The sequence below is a fragment of the Aquarana catesbeiana genome, unplaced genomic scaffold, assembly GCF_042186555.1.
Source record: "Aquarana catesbeiana isolate 2022-GZ unplaced genomic scaffold, ASM4218655v1 unanchor226, whole genome shotgun sequence".
NCBI lineage: Eukaryota > Metazoa > Chordata > Amphibia > Anura > Ranidae > Aquarana > Aquarana catesbeiana.
The window spans coordinates 2,523,929-2,550,003 of record NW_027362653.1 but is presented as its reverse complement, the minus strand read 5'-3'; the positions used below and the strand labels follow the sequence as shown (position 1 = coordinate 2,550,003).

At 43.8% G+C, this 26,075-nt stretch overlaps 2 protein-coding genes across 2 annotated transcripts in view; one reads left to right on the top strand and one right to left on the bottom strand.

Annotated features, from left to right (window-relative positions):
- LOC141121633 (uncharacterized) overlaps positions 1-24,796 on the top strand; it is a gene marked incomplete at its 5' end in the record, with an annotated part of 114,966 nt that extends 90,170 nt beyond the window's left edge. The window contains 6 exon segments of the mRNA XM_073611282.1: positions 9,878-9,955; positions 15,648-15,851; positions 15,940-16,152; positions 16,234-16,440; positions 18,193-18,328; positions 20,215-24,796. Of these exon segments, the coding sequence (XP_073467383.1) occupies positions 9,878-9,955; positions 15,648-15,851; positions 15,940-16,152; positions 16,234-16,440; positions 18,193-18,328; positions 20,215-21,773 (2,397 nt within the window). The 3' untranslated portion in view covers positions 21,774-24,796.
- Positions 1-26,075, bottom strand: part of LOC141121605 (uncharacterized) — a 196,164-nt gene that overhangs the window by 36,660 nt on the left and 133,429 nt on the right. The gene's annotated exons all lie outside the window — the stretch shown is intronic.

Genomic DNA, 26,075 nt, shown 5'->3' with positions numbered 1-26,075 from the left:
TTCCAATGCCTACCATTTAATAGTTAGTTATTATTTCTAATTTTACTGATTCTTTTTTTCAGATTTTCGAATTTTTGAATTTCCAAATTTCCAAAATTCGGAATTCAAAATTCGGAAAATTGAACATTTTGAAATTCGAAATTAAAAAATTCGAATTTCCGAGAAAAAACTGAAAGGAAACAAAAATTTTGTCAGCGCACACGTCTAATCCCTATGTCGCTATTGGATACAGAAAGCTCACTTCTTCATAAACCAATGCTTGTTCTCCTCCTGAGGCCTCACTCTATCACTCCTTACTTGAAAGACTAGGTCCCTATGATACCCTGTGCCACCAGTTTGGTTGCAGTATGTGGGGCAACAGTCACTAGAGCAAGAGCCAAGCAAGTGGTTGTAAAGGCAGAAGGTTTTTTATCTTAATGCATTCCCCCCTCAGCCCCTCTAATACTTATACATCTAGATCCGGTGCTGTTTCTTGACTTTCCCTCCTGATTGGTTGAGACACAGCAGTGGTGCCATTAGCTCCCACTGCTGTCAATTAAAGTCAGTTAGCTAATCAGGAGAAAGAGGGGGCGGGGTCAAACTGGGGCTCTGTGTCTGAATGTACACACAGAGCTGAAGATCTGCTCGGGTGCCCCCATAGCAAGCTGTTGCTGTGGGGGGCTCTTGACAGGAGGAAGGGGCCAGGAGAACCAAAGAGGGACCCGAGAAGAGGAGGATCAGGGCTGCTCTGTGCAAAACTATTTCACAGAGCAGGTAAGTATAACATGTTTATTATTTTTTATAAGAGATAAAACAAGACTTTACAATCACTTTAACCACTTGCCTACCGGGCACTTACACCCCCTTCCCGCCCAGGCCATTTTTCAGCGCTTTTGCACTCTGAATGACAATTGCGTGTTTGTGCTACACTGTACCCAAACAAATTTTTTATTATTTTATTCACACGAATAAAGCTTTCTTTTGGTGGTATTTAATCACTGCTGGGTTTTTATTTTTATTTTTTTACAAAAAAAGTTTTTACATTTTTTCTCTCAGTAAATTTTGTAACAAAGTAATTTTTCACCTTCGCTGATGTGTGCTGATGAGGCAGCACTGAGAGGCTGAACTGGTAAGCATTGATGAGGTGCACTGATGAGGAGGCACTAATATGCTGCACTTATGGGCACTGATAGGTGGCACTGATAGGCGGCACTGATGGACACTAATAGGCGGCACTGGTGGGCAATAATAGGCGGCATGGATAGGCAGTACTGATGGGCATTGAGTGACAGCAGTGATGGGCATTGATGGGCAGCACTGATAGGCGCCACTGATTGCCAGCACTGACTGGCATCGCTAATGGGCACTGATTGGTGGCACTTGTGGGCACTGATTTGTGACACTATATTGCAATATTGTAATCAGTGCACTGATGATCAATGCCCTGATTACATTCCTATAAGTTCCCCTGCATGGAGATGCCGCTGATCGGCTCTCCCCCTCACACACTCTGTCAGTGTGAGGCGAGGAGAGACGATTACCGGCACTTCCTTGTTTACATGTGACCAGCTGTGATTGGACACAGCCGATCACTTGGTTAAAGAGCCGCGGAAATGGCTCTTTACAGAGATCGGGGTCGCGCCGTGTCCTAGCAACACAGCGCGGCCGCGATCATATGACGGCGTCCCAGAACGAAGTCATTTGACGGTGGGAGGGCGGCAAGCAGTTAAACCCCTTTTCACTACCAGGGCCTCCATCACCTTCACCATGTCACCCACTCCTTGACTGATTGGGTGCTTAAGCACGAAATACAAGTATGGTAGTTATTAACAATGGCAATATAGCCTCCTTAGGATAGCTTCTCTGCTCATTAGACCTTTGTACTGTATCCTCTCTAACTTCTCTTATCCCCTTAATAAGCCCTGTTCATGCATGCACCCCTTTAATGACATCAGACCAGGCAAGTTAGATTACAACAGTAATAACTAACAAAAGAAAGAAGAAGCTCTTTTCTAAAGTAGAGAACTGTATCAGATGAACAAACAGTTCAACAATTTGTCCTCAGCATATATTCCAGTACAAAGTTATTTAAGTGCCCTTTAGTTGTGCCCCTGGTGCTTCGTTTTTCCCCCTGAGGTAGTCATACCTTAATTAGGTTTAAAGAGCCCTTAAGTCCAATAGAGTCCTTTGAAAGGCAAGAGTCCATAATTTGCAGCATAAGTCTATACCCTTAAAACCCCGACTGGGCTCCCACAAGGGGTGGTAAAGCAGCAGAGCGGTAGCTACATCTTAGTAAAACAAGAGACCTTCTCCCGCTTGTCCTCCTCTCCCTCCCTCTTAGGTATTCAGGGTCTGCAGGAGAAAAAGGGGGGATTGATTCCTTAAATCCCTGGGCCCCTGTGCTCTCGCCCATCCCCACCTCATGCCCCGCAGCTGTGATGTTTCAGGATGGAGAGCAAGGAAGGGGCCGGTAAATGTGTCATTTATAAACCCCTTCCTTGTCTGAATGAATAAAGTCAGTGATCTGTACCAATCTATTTCTATTCCTGTCCATTTATTCTTCACCTCCACCTTCATTTGAGTCCAGCTGTGTTTGATTATACTGATTGGACTTGATTAGGAAAGCCACACACCTGTCTATATAAGACCTTACAGCTCACAATGCATGTCAGAGCAAATGAGAATCATGAGGTCAAAGGAACTGCCTGAAGAGCTCAGAGACAGAATTGTGGCAAGGCACAGATCTGGCCAAGGTTACAAAAAAAAAATTCTGCTGCACTTAAGGTTCCTAAGAGCACAGTGGCCTCCATAATCCTTAAATGGAAGATGTTTGGGACGACCAGAACCCTTCCTAGAGCTGGCCGTCCGGCCAAACTGAGCTATCGGGGGAGAAGAGCCTTGGTGAGAGAGGTAAAGAAGAACCCAAAGATCACTGTGGCTGAGCTCCAGAGATGCAGTCAGGAGATGGGAGAAAGTTGTAGAAAGTCAACCATCACTGCAGCCCTCCACCAGTCGGGGCTTTATGGCAGAGTGGCCCGACGGAAGCCTTTCCTCAGTGCAAGACATATGAAAGCCCGCATGGAGTTTGCTAAAAAACACCTGAAGGACTCCAAGATGGTGAGAAATAAGATTCTCTGGTTTGATGAGACCAAGATAGAACTTTTTGGCCTTAATTCTAAGCGGTATGTGTGGAGAAAACCAGGCACTGCTCATCACCTGTCCAATACAGACCCAACAGTGAAGCATGGTGGTGGCAGCATCATGCTGTGGGGGTGTTTTTCAGCTGCAGGGACAGGACGACTGGTTGCAATCGAGGGAAAGATGAATGCGGCCAAGTACAGGGATATCCTGGACAAAAACCTTCTCCAGAGTGCTCAGGACCTCAGACTGGGCCGAAGGTTTACTTTCCAACAAGACAATGACCCTAAGCACACAGCTAAAATAACGAAGGAATGGCTTCACAACAACTCCGTGACTGTTCTTGAATGGCCCAGCCAGAGCCCTGACTTAAACCCAATTGAGCATCTCTGGAGAGACCTAAAAATGGCTGTCCACCAATGTTTACCATCCAACCTGACAGAACTGGAGAGGATGTGCAAGGAGGAATGGCAGAAAAACTTGTTGCATCTTTCCCAAAAAGACTCTTTCTTCTTGCTTCTACTAAATACTGAGCAAAGGGTCTGAATACTTAGGACCATGTGATATTTCAGTTTTTCTTTTTTAATAAATCTGCAGAAATGTCAACAATTCTGTGTTTTTCTGTCAATATGGGGTGCTGTGTGTACATTAATGAGGAAAAAAATGAACTTAAATGATTTTAGCAAATGGCCACAATATAACAAAGAGTGAAAAATTTAAGGGGGTCTGAATACTTTTTGTCCCCACTGTATGTCTTCCCATAGTAAAAAGCGGAGTTCAGCAGGGAGGAGTGCAAGGGCACTGCGGTCAGGGTCTGAGGATCCTAGTCACGCTTCCACGGTGCTATCCTCCCTTGAGAGACCTGAAGCGACTGGCCAGTCTGAGCCATCCAGACCCTCAGGTGTTGCAATTGCTTCCAATATTTCAGCCTCTACATACGTCACCATGGATGATTTATCTGCAGCATTAGCTGGGTTGGAAGGGAAAATTGCAGATATGCTTGCATCTTCCTCCCAGGATGGGAGGAAAAGCGGCAGGTTCCCCTCTCCTGCCCCTGTCCTTCCAGCATTGGAACAGGGGTGGGCAGGAGATGTTGAATTACCTTTGGGGGATCAGGAACAAGGGCATACGGATGTCTCTTCCTCTGCAAATGCAGTCTCAGAAGAGCCTTTTTCAGTCTCACAATCCCAAAGACTGTTGGTTCAGTCCCTTACGGAGTTGGTCGGTCCTGGGTATAAGTTGCCCCCAGCAGGGGCAGCTGAAGCCTCCTTTTCCTCTTTTGGTTCCCTAAAACCTCCACAGGATCCTCATGAAGGTGCTTGCTTACAAACTAGTTAAAACGCACGGCTGCTGGAACGCATAGTTGCCGGAGCACATAGTTGCTAAAACGCACAGCTGCTGAAACACAAAGTTGCTGGAGCGCACAGCTGCTGAAACACATGGTTACTGAAGATAACTGTTTTTACAAGTTCGCATGTTTGCATAAAAATACATGATTATGGGTGTACAAAATGCATGTTGGGACATGTTTGTGTAAAAACAAGAAACAGAACATGTTTATTGTTGATCACATAAAGACACGTGATTGCATAAGGTGACAGGATCACTTAAGCATACATGGTCACATGGTGCAAGTTTATGTTTGTATAGATATACCTGGTTTTACATAGTTGCATAAAAAATGCTTGATCACATAAAAATGCTTAGTCTCATAAAAGATGCTTGATCGCACAAGGATGCTTGATCGCACGAGGGTGCTTGGTCGCATAGAGATGCTGGATTGCATAAGAATGAATGGTCACCTAAAGTTGCATGATCGCCTAAAAATGCATGGTTGCATAATGAGGCATGTTAATACAGGTTTGCTTAAATATACGTGATTCCTCATGATCGCATAGGAATACATGTCTGCATAGATACGTGTTGCGTAATGTTGCTTAACACATTTCATAAACGCATGCTTGCCTTGCAAAGATGCTTGTTCCATGGCACAGGTGCTATATGGATACGTGTGTACAGCGCACACTTTTCATGTTTTGCCTATAAGCACATCTATATGAACTAGGGCTGGGGAAAAAAATCGATTTGAATCTTGAATCCAGTTGAGAGGTCAAATCTATTCAAATTTTCAGAAAATCGATTTTTTAGATTTTTTTTTTTCCACCAGGACTGGCGCTGACACTGCGCCTGTCCTGAGGAGCTGCTGGCAGGAGTTTTTAGGTGAGGCCGCGGCTTCGGCCTAGTCCGCGAGGCCGGACGCCGCGGACTAGGCCGAAGCCGTGGCCTCGCTTAAAAACTCCTGCCCGCAGCTCCTCAGGACCGGCGTGGTGTCCATCAAAAAAAAAAAAAAAACTCGATTCGAATCGTGAATCAAGTTTTTTTTTTTGGAGAAAATCGCCCAGCTCTAGTATGAACCCATGCTTCCATGAAAGCATGCTTCCATAGAGGCATATTGGTTTAACACATGCTGCATACATTAAAACTGTATACATATGTACTTGTTTTTTCTGGAACCATTTATCTATGTGTTTATTTGCATAGGACTACAGAAGTTTTTGCGATTCGCAGTGGAACAGCACCTCTTCCAGTTTGTGGCCTTGCCCTTCGGGTTAGCCACCATGCCCCGGGTGTTTACAAAGTTCTGGGTCCGCTTCTAGTAAGGCTAAGGGCCCAGGTTATAGCAGTAATGGCATACCTAGACGACCTTCTGCTGATAGATCAGTCGATTGCACAGCTAGACCAAACTATGTCCAGCATGGTCAAGTATCAGGAACACCTGGGTTGGGTTCTCAACCTAGAAAAATCATCCTTACATCCAGTAAGAAGGCTGGAGTAGTCGGGACACACCCCGAAAAAAATAAATAAATAAAAAAAAGAGTCTTTTTGCCTCAGACAAAAGTCAGCGCTATAAGAGAGCTGGTCCATGTGGTCAAGGCAAGGAAAAGTCCTTCCATTTGCTTTTGCATGAGGTTGCTAGGGAACATGGTGGCTTCTTTCGAAGCGGTTCCCTATGCTCAGTTTCATTCAAGATTGTTGCAAACCGTATTCTGTCTACTTGGAACAAGAAGATCCAAGCCTTGCATTATCCAAGGTATCTGGCCCCAAGGGTAGAGATGTAAAATTTTGGGGGAAAAAAACTGAAATTTTCGGAAAAATTGAAAAAAATACTACATTAGCACTTTTTTGTCTTTTTAAGATTGAAAGTCATTCTGTTACTTTAAGAACATAAAGTATGACTATGGACAATTTGACTTGGCATAAAATTATCACAACTAGCATATTAAAAATATATAGTGTAGCCAAACAATTATCACAAACAGAATTTACTTTTTTATAATATTTATTTGTAACAAAGGGAGCAACAATCTCCTGAACTGCTTAATAGTTTATGTGGAAAAAAGCCTCCACAAAACATTTTTCAAAAAGTAACAATTTTTCATATTTCCTCTCCACAGTATTAAATAAAAATAAAAACCCAATTCCCATAAAAAGAATTGAAGATGGGGGAAGTGTTAAGAATAGAGTGGGACTAAGTTTCAGTGGACATTTAATCAGAATCATTTTCTGAGCTGAAATTGTCATTATCCATCTCTGCTTCTGCAGCTACTCTTTTTTGTCCGTCATCACAATTAGGAACTTCTAAAAACTTAAGGTTTGACCGGACCGGTTCTTTTTACAATAGCAGCACAGCACCTCCTAAAGGAAGAAATGCATACTATTCTTGCATTGGAGGGTTCCGTTTGTTACCTAGGACTTGCTTGTCCTCACTCAGTGCACAGAAATTAGAATAATCTGATATCATACATATTTTTTAGAAATGATTTGGAAAATATTTGAACACCCTGTCTTAAAATATTTTATTCATCATGTTAAAACAAAATACTCCACAATTTTTTTTTTTTGTGGGACAAAAAAGCCTTCAGGAAAAAAAACGTTTTTTTTTCCGAATGTTTCCGTTCTTTTTTCCGGGCCTACACATCTCTACCCAAGGGTACGCCAGAGTCTCAGTTGGTGGTTGGTAACCAAAAAATTTGCAGAAGGGAAGATCCTTCATACCGGTTACCTGGAAGGTAGTGACAACGGAGGCCAGCCTCTTGGGCTGGGGAGCAGCCCTGGAAGAGACCACTGCCCAGAGGAAGTGGTCAAGATCCGAGAAAGCCTTGTCCATCAACACCCTTGAGGTTCGGGTGGCACGTCTGGCTCTAATGGCCTGGACATTCAGGTTGCAGGATTGTCCTGTCAGAATACAATCCGACAATGCCACAGCAGTGGCTTACATCAATCACCAAGGAGGCACCAGAAGTCACGCAGCCTGAGGGAGGTGAACCATGTTCTGGCTTGGGAAGAGAAGCATATACCTTGCCTATCTGCAGTCTTCATTTCGGGAAGTGGAGAATTGTCAGGCGGATTTCTTGACCCGCCGTCAATTGTTCCCGGGAGAATGGTCTCTACATCCTGACCTTTTTCTGGCCATATGCCAGACATGGGGTATCTCGGTCATAGATCTATTGGCGTCCAGGTTTAACACAAAGTTGGACAACTTTGTGTTAAGGGCAAGGGATCCACTCGCAAACGGGAGATGCATTAGTATCCCCGCGGGTTCAGTTTTCACTGGTTTATGCGTCCCCCCCCCAGTGCCACTACTACCTCGGCTTCTATGCAGGATCAAATGGGAACGGAGGCCGGTAATCCTAGTAGCTCCAGCATGACCCAGACGATCTTAGTATGCAGAGATCGTAAGGGTGGCAGTAGGGGATCCATGGACTCTTCCTTCTTGTCCAGACCTACTTTCGTAGGGGTCGGTATTCTATCCTGCTTTGCAAACGCTGAATTTAACGGTTTGGCTATTGAAGTCCACATTCTAAAAGAATCGGGGGCTTTCAGGTTCAGTGGTAACTACCCTGATTAATGTAAGAAGGCTGGCCTCTAGGACCATTTACTATAGGGTCTGGAGGGCCTATGTTCCATGTGGAAACCAAGGATGGCATCCTCGGAAGTATGTCATAGGTAGAGTTCTTGACTTCCTACAATTAGGAATTGAAATTTAAGCTAGCCTTGAGTTCTATCAAGGATCAGATCTCGGCCTTGTCAGTGATTTTTTCCAAAGGCCGCTTGCTTCGCACTCTTTGATCCGGGCCTGTATACAAGGGGTAACCCGTATAAATCCGCCAGTTTGGTCATCCTTGTGCCCGTGGGATTTGAATCTAGTTTTGTCGGCTTTACAAAGACAACCCTTTGAGCCGATGTGCCTTTTTCCCTTCTGACAAGGAAATGGGTGTTCTTGGTTGATCCTAGCTGATTAAGCACTGTGAACTTTTCCTTGCCTCAACCTCCGCAAGAGAGTTTCAGAGTTTGGCAGCTTTCTTTGTAAAGAGCCATACCTAATTATTCATAACGATAAGGTGGTGTTGAGTCCTCACCCAACCTTTTTTTTTGCCTAAGGTATCTAATTTCATCTGAATCAAGATGTTTCCCTACCTTCCTTTTTTTTTTTCAGAACCTTGTTCTGCGGAAGAATAGTTATTACATTCTCTCCATGTAGTGAGCGCATTTAAAGTCTGAAGGATTCAGATACAGAAAACTGACCCTAGGAAAGGGCAGGCAGTGTTGGAATCAACTGTTTCAAAATGGATTTGTCAGGTTATTATTCAGGCTTATGGTTGAAAAGAAGGGTTCCGCCTTTTTCAAGTTAGAGCGCACTCTACCAGGGCAGTGAGTGCTTCATGGGCAGTGCATCCCCAAGCCTCTATGACTCAGATTTGCAAAGCCGCAACTTGATCGTCAGTCCATACATTCACTAGATTCTATCAGGTGGATGTAGGACAGCAAAAGGATACTGCCTTTGGGCGCAGTGTACTGCAGGCAGCAGTATAGGTCCTCACGTCTGATGGCGGCCTCCTTTTATTTGTGTCTCCCTCCCCTCAAAAGGCATTGCTTTGGGACATCCCACATGGCTGCTCTGTGTCCCGTGATGTACGATAAAGAAAATAGGATTTTTATAACAGCTTACCTGTAAAATCCTTTTCTTGGAGTACATCACGGGACACAGAGGTCCCTCCCCTCTTGTTGGGATACTTATTGCTTTGCTACAAAAACTGAGGTACTCCTTGTATGGGAGGGGATATATGGAGGGGGACTTCCTGTCTTTGATTGCACCAGTGTCCATCACCTGAAGGTGGCCTATAACCCACATGGTAACTACTGTGGCTGCTCTGTGTCCCGCAATGTACTCCAAGAAAAGGATTTTACAGGTAAGCTGTTATAAAAATCCTATTTTACCCTGCCCCAGTGCCCTGCCCACCCAGTAACCTCAAAATAGCACTCAACACTATCTGGCTGTCAGGTCCTGTGCTGGCCATGGCCTATGGGTCCTTCTGGCCATGGCCTCTGGGTACTGCTGGGAGCTGGCCATGGCCTGTGGGTTCTGCTGGGAGCATGCTGCTGGCATGTGGGTCCTGCTAGCCGCTGGCCTGTGGTTCGGTGGGCCACTCGACTGGACTTGCCCCCCAGGCCTAAGGCTGCCAGCCCTCCCCTGCCACGGACTAAGACTGGGGTGCCATTAAAGTTCATGTAAAGGCAGGCGTCCCAATACTTTTGGCAATGTAGTGTATAAGGATATAGAGTACATACAAACACAGCACAAGGCCATGCTCAGACTATGACTCGTTTCTTGGGGCTACAAATCCTCTGAGCTCCACAAGGTGGTGATTTCACGTCTACCCAGGCACGTCTCTATGGAAGACAGGAAGTGATGTCACATACAGACAGGAAGTTCCGGGTGAGGGGTGAGTTAGGAGGAAGTAGAGAGGAGACATTGTTGGAACTTGCAGCAGAGGAGGTAAAAAGTTATTATTGTACAGGATTTATATGGCGCTAACAGTTTGTTCAGCACTTCACAACATGAGGGTAGACAGTACAGTTACAGTACAGGATGAATCATAGGGCCCGGCTCGTTAGAGCTTACAATCTAAGAATATTATTTTCTAGTTACACCCAGTAACCCCCCGTCATGTCCGTCCTCTTCCTCGATAGTCACTGTGATGTCTTTGATCTCCAGCAGATGATGATACACACATATATATAGTGTGGAAGCCTAGATTAACCCCTTCAGGGTCAGAACATTTCCCCACTTACCTGGCCGGTACATTCTCTTCATTTTGGAGATCGATTCTAGTAATATGTTCCTCTAAACAAACAGCACTGACAATAAATAGACAAGACAATGACCATCCTGACCATACATGGCCTACAACGAGCAATTATTACACCACACAGGCAGATCAACCCCTTCAGGACCAGAACGTTCCCCCAGTTATGGGGCCGGGACATTGTCTTCATTTTGGAGGTGTGTCACCTTTCCCACCAAACACCTTCTCACCTAATCAGTCTTTACTAACGGATTATATGACTTTTATTAGTAGGGGGGTTGGAATATGTATGTCTTTATTTTAGAAGATTCAAATAGGAAGAGAGAGGGAAAATGTTATTTGTAGAAAGAATGTCCTGAAAACTAATTTTTCCATATTGATCCAAGTCTCAGATATTCATTCACACCATCCCTCACCATGATCAGGTAGATGGGTAACAATCACTGATAGAATTTATACACAAACATGTTTATATATTCAGAGTGGAAACATCGGGGCTGATAATATTGTTGTTAAAGAAGAGTAAAAAGAGGAGGATGAGGAGTATGGTGTGATGAAGCAGCTTTCTGAAGGACACAATGCCATTATGATGGAGCAATCAAGTAACAGAAACCCACCAGAGATATGTCCCCGTCCTCTATATTCCCGGGTTTCCTCAAAGGAAAATCACACCATCCCTCACCATCATCAGGTAGATGGGTAGCAATTGATGTGGAAATTTGAAACATTTTTTCCCTGGCAGGTTCAGTGGCTCAACCTGCATTGGCGACAATTGAGGTATGTCAGTCCTTGAAACAGGTACTCAAGGTGGTCCCTGAACAGAAGGGCCAGGAATTAGCTGAGCTGCCAGCGGCTTTGTGCTTTGCAATTGACGCAATTAGAGATTCTATTCTTCAAACCTCTCGCCTTACTCTTGGGTTGGTGCATATGCGTAGAATCTTATGGTTGAAAGATCGGTCAGCCGAAGCACCATGCAAAAAGCTCCCTGCTGGTTTTTCTTTCCGTGATGAAAAGCTGTTTGGGGAGGATTTGGACAAATATATCCAAAGAATATAAAGTGGGAAAAGGAGTAAACGCCCCTCGTTCAAACGGGCTCTTTCTCCAGTGCCAGGGGCATCAGCCTCCAGGCAGTCGCGATGGCCTCCACTGTCAGGTTCAAGAGGTAAACCTCAGGGTCAATCCCAGGGACAAAAGAGGTCCTGGGGGGAAGAAACCCGCAAGACAGAACGTTAAAGCCTCTTTATGAAGGGGCGCCCCTGCCTGCTCGAGTGGGGGGAGGACTTCTGCAGTTCTCAAAGGTCTGGCAGGAAGAATTTCGGGACAGATGGGTGGTCTCCACAATAGCTCTAGGTTACAAACTAGAGTTCTGAGAATTCCCGTCTTCTCATTTCCTCAGGTCAAATGTCCCCAAAGATCCAGAGAAAAAGAAGTCTCTCTTTCTAGCGTTAGACCGACTTTTGTCACAAAGGGTGATCATGGTGGTCCCTGTGGAAGACCAGGGGTCAGGGTTTTATTCAAACCTTTTCACGGTACCAAAACCAAATGGGGATGTCAGACCCATTCTAGATCTCAAAGATCTAAACCGGTTCCAGAAGATTCGCTCTTTTCGCATGGAATCAATTCGATCAGTAGTCTCCATCCTACAAGGGGGAGAGCTTCTGGCATCAATCAACATCAAGGATGCATACCTGCATGCACCTATTTTCCCCGCTCACCAGAAGTATCTGCGTTTCGAAGAAGATAAACTTCATTTTCAGTTTGTAGACTTGCCTTTTGGTCTAGCTACTGCACCTTAGGTGTTTACAAAACTTCTGGCCCTTCCTCTGGCCAAATTAAGGACTCAAGGTATAACAATAATGGCATACCTGGACGACCTGCTCTTAATAGACCGGTCGGTAGTCAGCTTGAATCAAAGTGTAGTCACCACAATCAACTACCTGGAATACCTAGGTTGGGTCATCAACCTAGAGAAATCTTCTTTAAAGCCAGTAAGAAGATTAGAGTACTTGGGTCTGGTCATAGATACAGCCCAAAAGAAGGTGTTTTTACCCCAGACAAAGATCAGCGCCATAAAGGAGCTGGTTCATGGTCAGGGCAAAGAAAGGTCCTTCCATTCTCCTTTGTATCAGGTTATTGGGGAAGATGGTGGCTTAATTCGAAGCAGTTACCTATGCTCAGTTTCATTCGAGACTGCTGCAAAACAGTAACCTATCGACCTGGAACAAAAAGATTCAGGCACTAGATTTTCCAATGTGTTTGTCGCCAAAAGTGCACAGGAGCCTCAGTTGGTGGAGGATATCCGAGAATCTGCAGAAGGGGAAATCCTTCTTACCGGTTACCTGGAAGGTAGTAACAACAGATGTCAGCCTTTCAGGTTGGGGAGCAGTCCTGGAAGAAGCATCTGTCCAAGGGAAATGGTCCAGAACCGAAAAGACCTTGCCCATCAACATTCTAGAAATTCGGGCAGCGGGTCTAGCCCTAAAGGCCTGGACATTCTGGTTGCAGAATTCTCCTGTCAGGATTCAATCCAACAATGCCACAGCAGTGGCTTATATCAATCACCAAGGGGGCACCAGAAGTTAGGCAGCCCAGGCAGAGGTAAACCATACCCTAACCTGGGCAGAAAAACATGTGCCGTGCATTTCGGCAATCTTCATTCCAGGGGTAGAAAACTGGCAGGCAGACTACCTAAGTCGCCAGCAGTTGTTCCCGGGGGAATGGTCCCTTCACCCCAACATCTTCCAGGCTATATGCCAACGATAGGGGATCCTGGATGTAGATCTGTTTGCATCCAGGTTCAACAACAAAGTCAACAACTTTGTGTCAAGAACAAGGGATCCACTCGCCTGCAGAACAGATACGTTGGTGACTCCATGGGATCAGTTCTCACTGATTTATGTGTTCCCTCCTATCCTGCTGCTACCTCGACTTCTTCGCAGGATCAAGCGGGAAAGGAAGTCGGTAGTTCTTGAGGCCCCAGCATGGTCCAGAAGATCTTGGTATTCAGAAATAGTAAAGATGGCGGTAGGAAACCCATGAACCCTACCACCATGTGCAGACATGCTATTTGGTTTGGCTATTGAAACCCACATTCTAAGGAATCGTGGGCTTTCAGGCTCAGTGATACCTACCTTGACTAATGCAAGGAAGCCAGCTTCCAGAGTCATTTATTATAGAGTCTGGAAGGCATATGTTTCTTGGTGTGAATCCAGGGGTTGGCATCCTGGGAAGTATGTCATAGGTAGAATTCTTGCCTTTCTGCAAATGGGGCTAGAGATGAAGCTGGCCTTCATCAAGGGCCAGGTCTCGGCCTTATCAGTGTTGTTTCCATGTCCGCTGGCTTCGCATTCTTTGATCCGAAGCTTTATATAGGGGGTAACGCGGCTTAATCCCTTGGTTAATTCACCCCTGAACCCTTGGGACTTGAATTTAGTTCTGTCTGCATTACAGAAACAGCCTTTTGAGCTGATACGACATGTTCCTTTGGTCCCTTTGACAAGGAAACTAGTTTTTCTGGTAGCCATTTCTTCTGCAAGAAGGGTATCAGAGCTGGCAGCTCTTTCTTGTAAAGAGCCATATTTAATCGTTCACAAGGATAGAGTGGTATTGCGTCCTCATCCTAGCTTTCTGCCAAAGGTGGTTTCAAGTTTTCACCTAAACCAGGATATTGTTTTACCTTCATTTTTTCTAGAACCCTGTTCTAAGGAAGAAAAGTCACTACACTCTTTGGATGTAGTGAGAGCAGTCAAGATCTATTTGAAGGTGACTGCTCAGATTCGGAAACAGATGTTTCGTTTGTGTTGCCGGAAGGTCCTAGGAAAGGACAGGCAGCATCAAAATCCTCTATTGCCAAATGGATTCGGCAGGTAATTATTCAAGCTTATGTCTTGAAGAGGAAGGTTCCACCTTTTCAGGTCAAAGCGCACTCCACCAGGGCTGTTAGTGCTTTGTGGGCAGTGCATCACCATGCCTCCGTGGCTCAAATCTGCAAGGCCGCAACCTGGTCTTCAGTTCATGCATTCACCAGATTCTATCAGGTGGATGTAAGAAGGCATGAGGATGTCTCCTTTGGGCGCAGTGTGCTGCAGGCTGCAGTATAGGTCCTCAGGTCTGATTGCACCCTACTTTTGTTGTGTCCCCTCCTCTCAGGTGGCATTGCTCTGGGACATCCCAGACAGTAATTACTGTGGCTTTGTGGCCCGTGATGTACGATAAAGAAAATAGGATTTTTATAGCAGCTTACCTGTAAAATCCTTTTCTTGCAGTACATCATGGACACAGAGGTCCCTCCCCTCTTTCTGGTTACACGTGTATTGCTTTGCTACAAAACTGAGGTACTTCCGGTAAGAGGAGAGGTTATATGGGGAATTGAACTTCCTGTTTAGGGTGTGCCAGTGTCCATCACCTAAAGGTGCCATAAAACCCAGATAGTAATTACTGTGGCTCTGTGTCCCATGATGTACTCCAAGAAAAGGATTTTACAGGTAAGCTGTTATAAAAATCCTATTTTTTGGGGATTTAATCATAAGAGATGGGCCTAGTTACTGTTTTCTGTATCTCAAAAGACCAACATCTTTTGTCCGCATAGTAACTAAGTTATACTATTGTCTTTACAGTGAGGAGCAGACATTGTGTCTCCACCTGATCATAAGTCCTTGAAATGCTGATTTATACTGAGATCAAGGAGGGTTGCTTACTTAACAACCATAAACATGGTAGACAGGAAGGCACCGGAAATTCTAATTCATAGGTGAGAAGCATGATGACCAACTAGGATTGAATTTCAGCCAATCGGGATTCAATGCCACTTCTGAACCAATAAAAGTAGTCCAGGGGTGTGATTGGTGGGGATGGGTAGAGAGGGAACATAAAAATCAATGCGCTCATTGATGCGGCCTCTCTCTTAGCCTCATGATCGGGTGCAAGCATGGACATGTAAGGTCTGACTGGGTATCGTATCAGCACCATTCTTTGTTTCGTTTGTGGTAACTTTCCTTAATGTATTAGTAACATTTTTTTTTTACATTGCAACATCCTTTTTTTTTTGTAATTACTTACTGTATTTTATTAATAACATCATTGCTTTAAGAGTTTTATCAGCTATGTTATATTTGGTAATATCTGATTATTTTAACATTTCTTTTCTGTATAAATAAATTAGATTGTTATCCTTTTTTGCAAGTTATCATTCATTACTGATTTTATTGGTTATAGCTGCAACCGCATTGGTTGATTCTTATATAGACAAGGTTGTACTCACTTATTTGATGTATCATTAAGTGTATAAGTGAGGTAGGTAAAAATCGCCATATCACAATTATTAGTAGTTATGATTTATACACAATCACGTTTGTTACAATAAATGTTTTATTATATATTCAGAGTGGAAACCTTGAGAATTATAATAGTGTTTTTAAAGAAGAGTACAAGCAAGAGAACAAGGAACATGGTGTAATGAAGGAGCTTTCAGGACACAAGGATATGATGGAGCCACCTAATAACATAAATCCACCAGAGAGATGTCCCCGTCCTCTGTATTCCTGGGATTCCACACAGGAAGATCACACCATCCCTCACCATCATCAGGTAGATGAGGAACAATCACTGATAGTATCATTAGGATCTGTACATTATCTGCATTGTTACAATAATGCCATTTTAATTATATATTCAGAGTGAAAACCTGAGAGATTCTAAAGTTGAGGTTAAAGAAGAGATAAAAGAGGAGGATGGGGTGATGGAAGAGTTTCCTAAAGAACACAAAGATCTGTACCAGGACACCATGGTGGAGTCATCCAGCTACAGGAACCCACCAGAGACATGTCCCCACCCTCTGTATCCCCGGGATTCCACACAGGAAGATCACACCATCCCTCACCATCATCAGGTAGATGATGAACAATCACTGGTAGTTATACATTATGCACAAGCATGTGTGTTACAATAAATGTTTTATAATATATTGCAGATTGGAAACCTCTGGGATAATAATATTTTTGTCAAAGAAGAGTTTAAAGAGGAGAAGGAGGAGTATGGGGTTATGGAGGTGTTTTCAGAAGGAAACAAGGATATTATGGAGCTGCCTAGTAACAGAAACCCACCAGAGAGATGTCCCCGTACTCTGTATTTCTGGGATTCTACACAGGAAGATCACCCCATCCCTCACTGTTACAAGGTTGGTGGGACGGAGAATCTAGAACATACAGTCAGGTCCATAATTATTGGGACATTGACGCAATTCAAATCTTTTTGCCTCTATACACCACCACAATGGATTTGAAATGAAACAAACAAGATGGGCTTTAACTGCAGACTTTCAGCTTTAATTTGAGGGTATTTACATCCAAATCAGGTGAACGGTGTAGGAATTACAACAGTTTGTATATGTGCCTCCCACTTTTTAAGGGACCAAAAGTAATGGGACAATTGGCTGCTCAACTGTGGCCAGGTGTGTGTTATTCTCTCATTATCCCATTTACAAGGAGCAGATAAAAAGTCCAGAGTTCATTTCAAGTGTGCTATTTGCATTTGGAATCTGTTGCTGTCAACTCTCAATATGAGATCCAAAGAGCTGTCACTATCAGTGAAGCAAGCCATCATTAGGCTGAAAAAACAAAACAAACCCATCAGAGACATAGCAAAAACATTAGGTGTGGCCAAATCAACTGTTTGGAACATCCTTAAAAAGAAAGAACGCACCGGTGAGCTCAGCAACACCAAAAGACCCGGAAGACCACGGAAAACAACTGTGGTGGATGATCGAAGAATTCTTTCCCTGGTGAAGAAAACACCCTTCACAACAGTTGGCCAGATCAAGAACACTCTCCAGGAGGTAGGTGTATGTGTGTCAGTCAACAATCAAGAGAAGACTTCACCAGAGTGAATACAGAGGGTTCACCACAAGATGTAAACCATTGGTGAGCCTCAAAAACAGGAAGGCCAGATTAGAGTTTTCCAAACAACATCTAAAAAAGCCTTCACAGTTCTGGAACAACATCCTATGGACAGATGAGACCAAGATCAACTTGTACTAGAGTGATGGGAAGAGAAGAGTATGGAGAAGGAAAGGAACTGCTCATGATCCAAAGCATACCACCTCATCAGTGAAGCATGGTGGTGGTAGTGTCATGGCATGGTCATGTATGGCTGCCAATGGAACTGGTTCTCTTGTATTTATTGATGATGTGACTGCTGACAAAAGCAGCAGGATGAATTCTGAAGTGTTTCGAGCAATATTATCTGCTCATATTCAGCAAAATGCTTCAGAACTCATTAGATGACGCTTCACAGTGCAGATGGACAATGACCCGAAGCATACTGCAGAAGCAACCAAAGACTTTAAGGGAAAGAAGTGGAATGTTATGCAATGGCCAAGTCAATCACCTGACCTGAATCCGATTGAGCATGCATTTCACTTGCTGAAGGGAAAATGCCCCAAGAACAAGCAGGAACTGAAGACAGTTGCAGTAGAGGCCTGGCAGAGCATCACCAGGGATGAAACCCAGCATCTGGTGATGTCTATGTGTTCCAGACTTCAGGCTGTAATTGACTGCAAAGGATTTGCAACCAAGTATTAAAAAGTGAAAGTTTGATGGATGATTGTTAATCTGTCCCGTTACTTTTGGTCCCTTAAAAAGTGGGAGGCACATATACAAACTGTTGTAATTCCTACACCGTTTACCTGATTTAGATGTAAATACCCTCAAATTAAAGCTGAAAGTCTGCAGTTAAAGCACATCTTGTTTGTTTCATTTCAAATCCATTGTGGTGGTGTATAGAACCAAAAAGATTAGACTAGTGTCAATGTCACAATATTTATGGACCTGACTGTACACTTACAGTGACAATGTGTGGATTTTTTATGTGATCTCACAATATTAAAGCTTATATTTTACAGATGATATTCTCTCTCATTTTCTTGATGTAGAGTGGAGATCCAATTGATATAGAATTTAAGGTTAAACCAGAAGAGAGGTATGTGAGGGATGATCAGCATTCTATGGAGGAGGATGGAATAACGGGGACATTTATAGAGGAGGACACTCCTACAGAGATCAGCACAGGTGAGTCAATAACACTAAATACATTCCTCCACCCATACTGCTCACTGATTGGTCCAGAGTAGGGCAAGGACTGGGTGATATCAGCCTGTAATACCCTGGTCACTTTCCTGAGCTGTGTTCCCCGTCCTGTATTCCTGTATTTCTCTCAGATAATCTTCCTTCTCTGTGCTGCAGACACAATTTATGCATCTAGACTGGATTTACGGAAATTCTGATGTTCAGCTGGCAGCAAAATGTTGACTCTCACTATAGGCATTGCTCAACCTAGGCACCAGTGGCATGTTTCTTGGGTCTTCTGCCCCATGCCTGGGTATAGCAGGATCTCTATCTTTTCAATTCTTCTGGGGTCACTTGCTCTGTTTTCTTTCCTTGCTGTTTCTGGGTGGAGGGATATGTCTATATAGTCTCAGACACAAGTCACTGAGTGCAGTCTCAGGAGATGGGAGGCAACGGTGTGGGACCTCTGCAACTTGTCTCCAGTAAACATTTAAAGTGGTTGTAAAGGCTCGCGGTTTTTCATCTTAATGCATCCTATGCATTAAGGTGAAAAAACATCCGACAATACCGCCCCCCCCCCCCCCCCCCCGTTTTACATACCTGAGCCCATTCACCTGCTGCGCTCGCCCCCGATGTCCTCTTCGCCGCTCATCCTGGTCGTTTATTGGCTAGAGTGGATGGATTGAAAGCAGCGCAGCCATTGGCTCCAATGACGCGGCGCGCCGGGGGGCGGGGCCAAGTGATACAGTGAGCGGCTATAGCCGCTGGCTGTATCACGGGAGCGCGCCCGCAAGAACTAATCACCATGCGAGAGAGCTCGCATGAAGGTGGTTAGTTCTTGCGGGGAGGAGCTGAAACAGCCAACGAGGGACCCCAGAAGACCAGGTTCGGGGCCACTCTGTGCAAAACGAGCTGCACAGTGGAGGTAAGTATAACATGTTTGTTATTTTTTTTTTTTTTAATTGCCTTTACAACCCCTTTAAGCTTCCACTGATTTCTCCTGATACTCCTGACCCCTGCACTATATACACTATGTTGAACATTACATGCTCTTAACCCCTGCACTATATACTCTATATTGTACATTACATAATTCTGATACTATATGGTCCTATCTGTCTGTTGTATCTTATACAATATGTTGTACATTACATAGTCCTGACATCTTCTCTCTTCCCTCTACTATATATTATCTCTCTCTCTCTCTCTCCCTCTATAGAGAGAGAGAGAGAGATCTCTATATAGATAGATATAGATATATATATATATATATATATATATATATATACACACATACATAATATGTCTTTTGTTACACCCATTTCCTACCAGCTGGACATTTTATATCTGATGATTTGATTGGAGCACAGACGTTTACATGTTGATAATAATGTTATAACATCCTCCAACTTTGGAATCTTAAACAGAAATTGATAATGAGGGAGGAGTCAATAACCCAATGATGGTGGTCTTCAGGATCAGTCCAGTCTTCATCTTGGTTGTTCTCCCCCCATCCTCACTCTCTGACCTCTGGTGGGGCTCAGCCCCGCTGTTATTCAGGACTAAATCATTGACTAACTAAGGAAGTGCAGTACTTCTTGTGTTGGGAAGATGGCAATGAGTGATAGAGGGGGTGGGGACACTCGTCCTATAATCCCCTCATCACTGTCACTCCTATAAAATACAGTTCTTGTTGTTTCCTCACTCTCTGACTAAGGTCCATGAATAAAGAAATGAACTGGTAGGAGATCAGAGGACCCATTTACTAGTTACCTTGAGGGTGTAATTATAAGATCCTCAGAGACAAAGCTGCCTGATGTGAGTGGAGTCCTGGTTTAGGGGAACCAATCTGCTCATGTCTAGTAATAATCTTTTTATTTCTATTTTAGTAGATGGACGGGAGATGAGGAAAACCTCAGAGGATTGTCTCACTTTGTCTCCAGACTGTAAAGTAGAAGATGAGGACATCACACAGTATAGTCCAGGAGAAAACCCGGCTACCTCAAATGTCCATCCGGTACCACACAGTGTAGATGGACCATCGTATTCCTCTTATCCTGAGGAACCTCAGACTGTGAGGGGCGGTGCCGTCCTTCCAACAGATAAGAGGTTTTCCTGTACTGAGTGCGGGAAGTGTTTCAATTCTAAGTCTAGTCTTAATATGCATAAAAAATTTCATAGAAGTGAGAAACCGTATTCATGTTCTGAGTGCGAGAAATGTTTTTCAGATAAGTGGCATCTTGATAGACATCAGAGGTCTCACACGGGTGAGAAGCCATATTCCTGTTCTGAGTGTGGAAAATGTTTTGTAGAGAAAGCAGAACTTGTCGGACATCAGATTTCTCACACAGGAGAGAAGCCGTATTCCTGTTCTGAGTGCGGGAAATGTTTTTCAAGAAAGTCTCTTCTTCTCAGACATCAGAGGTCGCACACGGGTGAGAAGCCGTATTCTTGTTCTGAGTGCGGGAAATGTTTTTCAAGAAAGTCACCTCTTCTCAGACATCAGAAGTCTCACACGGGTGAGAAGCCATATTCCTGTTCTGAGTGCGGAAAATGTTTTGTAGAGAAAGTAGAACTTGTCAGACATCAGGTTTCTCACACGGGTGAGAAGCCGTATTCCTGTTCTGAGTGCGGTAAATGTTTTTCAAGAAAGTCTCTTCTTCTCAGACATCAGAGGTCGCACACGGGTGAGAAGCCGTATTCCTGTCCTGAGTGCGAGAAATGTTTTTCGGTTAAGTCGAATCTTGATGCACATCAGCGGTTGCACACGGGTGAGAAGCCGTATTCCTGTTCTGAGTGCGGGAAATGTTTTTCAAGAAAGTCTCTTCTTCTCAGACATCAGAGGTCTCACACAAGTGAGAAGCCGTATTCCTGTCCTGAGTGTGGGAAATGTTTTTCAGTTAAGTCGAATCTTGACACACATCAGAGATCTCACACAGGTGAGAAGCCGTATTCCTGTCCTGAGTGCTGGAAATGTTTTTCAGATAAGTCGCGTCTTTCCTATCATCAGAGGTTGCACACGGGTGAGAAGCCGTATTCCTGTCCTGAGTGCGGGAAATGTTTTTCAGTTAAGTCCAGTCTTTCCTTTCATCAGAAATCACACACGGGTGAGAAGCCGTATTCCTGTCCTGAGTGCGGGAAATGTTTTTCAGTTAAGTCGCGTCTTTCCGATCATCAGAGGTCGCACACTGGTGAGAAGCCGTATTCCTGTCCTGAGTGCGGGAAATGTTTTTCAGTTAATTCCAGTCTTTCCTATCATCAGAGATCACATACGGGTGAGAAGCCGTATTCTTGTCCTGAGTGCGGGAAATGTTTTTCTCAGAGTTCACATCTTTACAGGCATCAGAGATTGCACACAGGGGAGAAGCCGTATTCTTGCCCTGAGTGCGGGAAATGTTTTTCACAGAAGTCTCATCTTTACACACATCAGAGATCTCACATGGGGTGAAGCCATATTCCTGTCCTGAGTGAGGGAATTGTTCCTCACTGAAGTCCTGTCTTCCTGTACATCAGGGGTCCCACACAACCCTCGAGGTGTATTATTGCCTTGAGTGCGGGAAATGTCTTCTATATGAATGTTGCTGGACATGTGGGGAAGAAGCACACCCTGATATACACCTCAGATATACTCCATGGCTGATCTTCATCATGTAAGAAACAGTTCATAAGGAGATCACAGATCACCAAAGACATGGATGAAGTGTTGTACTGTGTTGGACATTGATAGCAGGAGAAAAATAAAAATGGAGTCATTACCTCTCATTGGTCAATTTTGTGGTGTTAACTTTTTTTTTCCATTGATTGAACTAGATGGACTTGTGTCTTTTCTCAACCAGACTATCTATATGTAATAAACATTTACAGGTCTAGTTTAAATAAACTGTTAAGTGTGACACGCATTCGCCGTACTATGACAAATTCTGGTCGTATTTTTTTTCATAAAGTGATTTCCTATGATCATTGGCTCCATCCAATGTCAATAATGTGGAATCTTAGGTAGTTCAGGAGAGATACCTCATTATGGCCACTAGATGGAGCTGACAGTTATATAAAATCACTGTGTTATCTCCTTCACGCCTAAGTACAATTCTGCAACTTTGACATAGTTACATAGTTACATAGTAGGTGAGGTTGAAAAAAGACACAAGTCCATCAAGTCCAACCTATGTGTGTGATTATGTGTCAGTATTACATTACATATCCCTGTATATTGCGGTCATTCAGGTGCTTATCTAATAGTTTCTTGAAGCTATCAATGCTCCCTGCTGAGACCACCGCCTGTGGAAGGGAATTCCACATCCTTGCCGCTCTTACAGTAAAGAACCCTCTACGTAGTTTAAGGTTAAACCTCTTTTCTTCTAATTTTAATGAGTGGTCACGAGTCTTGTTAAACTCTCTTCTGCGAAAAAGTTTTATCCCTATTGTGGGGTCACCAGTACGGTATTTGTATATTGAAATCATATCCCCTCTCAAGCGTTTCTTTTCCAGAGAGAATAAGTTCAGTGCTCGCAACCTTTCCTCATAACTAAGATCCTCCAAACCCTTTATTAGCTTTGTTGCCCTTCTTTGTACTCGCTCCATTTCCAGTACACCCTTCCTGAGGACTGGTGCACAGAACTGGACAGCATACTCCAGGTGCGGCCGGACCAGAGTCTTGTAGACCGGGAGAATTATTGTTTTATCTCTGGAGTTAATCCACTTTTTAATGCATGCCAATATTCTGTTTGCTTTGTTAGCAGCAGCTTGGCATTGCATGCCATTGCTGAGCCTTTCATCTACTAGGACCCCAAGGTCCTTTTCCATTCTAGATTCCCCCAGAGGTTCTCCACCCAGTGTATAGATTGCATTCATATTTTTGCCACCCAAATGCATTATTTTACATTTTTCTACATTGAACCTCATTTGCCATGTAGTCGCCCACCCCATTAATTTGCTCAGGTCTTTTTGCAAGGTTTCCACATCCTGCGGAGAAGTTATTGCCCTGCTTACCTTAGTTTCGTCTGCAAATACAGAGATTGAACCCCATCCTCCAGGTCGTTTATGAACAAAATAAATAGGATTGGTCCCAGCACAGAACCCTGGGGGACCCCACTACCCACCCCTGACCATTCTGAGTACTCCCCATATATCACCATCCTCTGAACTCGCCCTTGTAGCCAGTTTTCAATCCATGTACTCACCCTATGGTCCATGGCAACGTACCTTATTTTGTACAGTAAACGTTTATGGGGAACTGTGTCAAATGCTTTTGCAAAATCCAGATACACCACATCTACGGGCCTTCCTTTATCTAGATGGCAACTCACCTCCTCATAGAAGGTTAATAGATTGGTTTGGCAAGAACGATTCTTCATGAATCCATGCTGATTACTGCTAATGATACCGTTCTTATTACTAAAATCTTGTATATAGTCCCTTATCATCCCCTCCAAGAGTTTACATACTATTGATGTTAGGCTAACTGGTCTGTAATTCCTAGGGATGTATTTTGGGCCCTTTTTAAATATCGGTGCTACATTGGCTTTTCTCCAATCAGCTGGTACCATTCCAGTCAGTAGAATATCTGTAAAAATTAGGAACAACGGTCTGGCAATCACTTGACTGAGTTCCCTAAGTACCCTCGGATGCAAGCCATCTGGTCCCGGTGATTTATTAATGTTAAGTTTCTCAAGTCTAATTTTAATTCTGTCCTCTGTTAACCATGGAGGTGCTTCCTGTGTTGTGTCATGAGGATAAACACTGCAGTTTTGGTTACTGAAGCCCCCCGATTCACTCGTGAAGACTGAGAAGAAGAATAAATTCAATACCTTCGCCATCTCCCCATCCTTTGTAACCAGATGTCCTTCCTCATTCTTTATGGGGCCAATATGGTCTGTCCTCCCTTTTTTACTGTTTACATACTTAAAGAATTAAAGAATTTCTTGGGATTTTTTTTTGCTCTCCGCTATGTGTCTTTCATGTTCTATCTTAGCTGTCCTAATTGCACCCTTACATTTCTTGTTGCATTCTTTATAAAGTCTGAATGCTGAGGATGATCCCTCAACCTTGCATTTTTTGAAGGCCTTCTCCTTTGCTTTTATATGCATTTTTACATTGGAGTTAAGCCATCCAGGACTTTTGTTCGCTCTTTTAAATTTATTAGCCAATGGGATACATTGGCTAATGCCCTTATTTAATATGCTCTTAAAGCAAACCCATCTCTCCTCCGTATTCTTTGTTCCTATTATTTTATCCCAATTTATGCCTTTTAGCAAGGTTTGTAGTTTAGGGAAGTTGGCTCTTTTGAAATTCAGTGTCTTTGTATTCCCTTTTATGTTTCCTATTTGTGTGATTTATACTGAAACTAATTGACCTGTGATCGCTGTTACCTAAATTGCCCCGTATTTCCACATCCGTGATCAGGTCTGTATTGTTGGTAATCAGTAGATCCAGTAATGTTTTATTTCTAGTTGGTGCGTCTACCATCTGACCCATAAAATTGTCCTTCCTCAATTTAGCTCCCAAGTCCCTAAAATCGTTCTTTAGGACACTCCATCTGCCTCTGACTTTGTCAATTGTGCCAACGTGCACCATGACAGCCGGGTCTTCCCCAGCCCCTCCCAGTAATCTGTCCACAAGATCCGTGTTGTGCCAAACCCGAGCGCCCGGTAGACAACATACTGTTCGCCGCTTCAGGTCTTGCTTACAGATTGCCCTCTCTGTCCTTCTAAGAATTGAGTCCCCTACCACCAGAATCTCTTTCCTTTCCCTTTGCTGCCCCCCCCCCACTCTCCCTGGAGGATTTCTTCCCCCGGCAGCTAGGAGAGTCCCTCAGCTCCAGCAGTGCTGGTCCCTGACTGGTTTCACCAATGTCACTCAATGGAGCGTACTTATTGGGATGCTCCAGTCCTGGATCGGTCTCCCTGGCACTTCCCCCTCTACCCCTCCTGTCACCCATCTACTCTTTGCTGGTGCCTGCACCTCTTTGTCTCCACCCGCCTCTGTGCTGGCCCCTGCCGTGTACGTTCCTGGCTCTCCTTTAGTATGGAGGGACTTCTCAGCGCTGACAGTTGCTTCCCCAGATTCAGAACCTGGGCTTCCAGGGAAACAATGTGCTTACATTTTGCACAGCAGTATTCGCCCTCGATCGGATGATCAAGGAATGCATACATGCAGCAAGATATACAAAGAGTCGCCTCTCCACACCCGCCGGGCATCGTACCTATTAAATTTAGTGAGGATTGGGGATTATACCCTGTCCAAATTACCTAACAGCTAGCTTCCTGGCACTAATACTCAAGACAATACACAGGTACACAACAAAATACACAGGTACTCACAGACCTACGTGCACTCGCAATACACAAGTATACAGTACACAATACACAAGTACTAACAATCCATACACACTACTCAAACAACACTCAGGTACTTACACTACACAGGTACTATGACCCCTGTTATAACCTCCTGTTTTAAACTCTGGTTTATAACTCACCACTTAGACCGGTTCCACTTACACAGAGTTCCAGCAGCATGAGCAATGACATGTGTTAGTAAAACCGTACATATCATCACAACTACTTTGTGCCTCCAGGTGGATTATACGTTTGTTTCAGGACAAATTGGGCTTTCGTTTGGTGATAAATGGTAATGGATATCGCCTGATTTTTTTTTTCATTATTAAAGAACTGGCCCAAAATAGTATATACTATTAGTAATTAATAGTAATACTCGTTTTAGAGTCAAATAATCAACACATATTTGTACT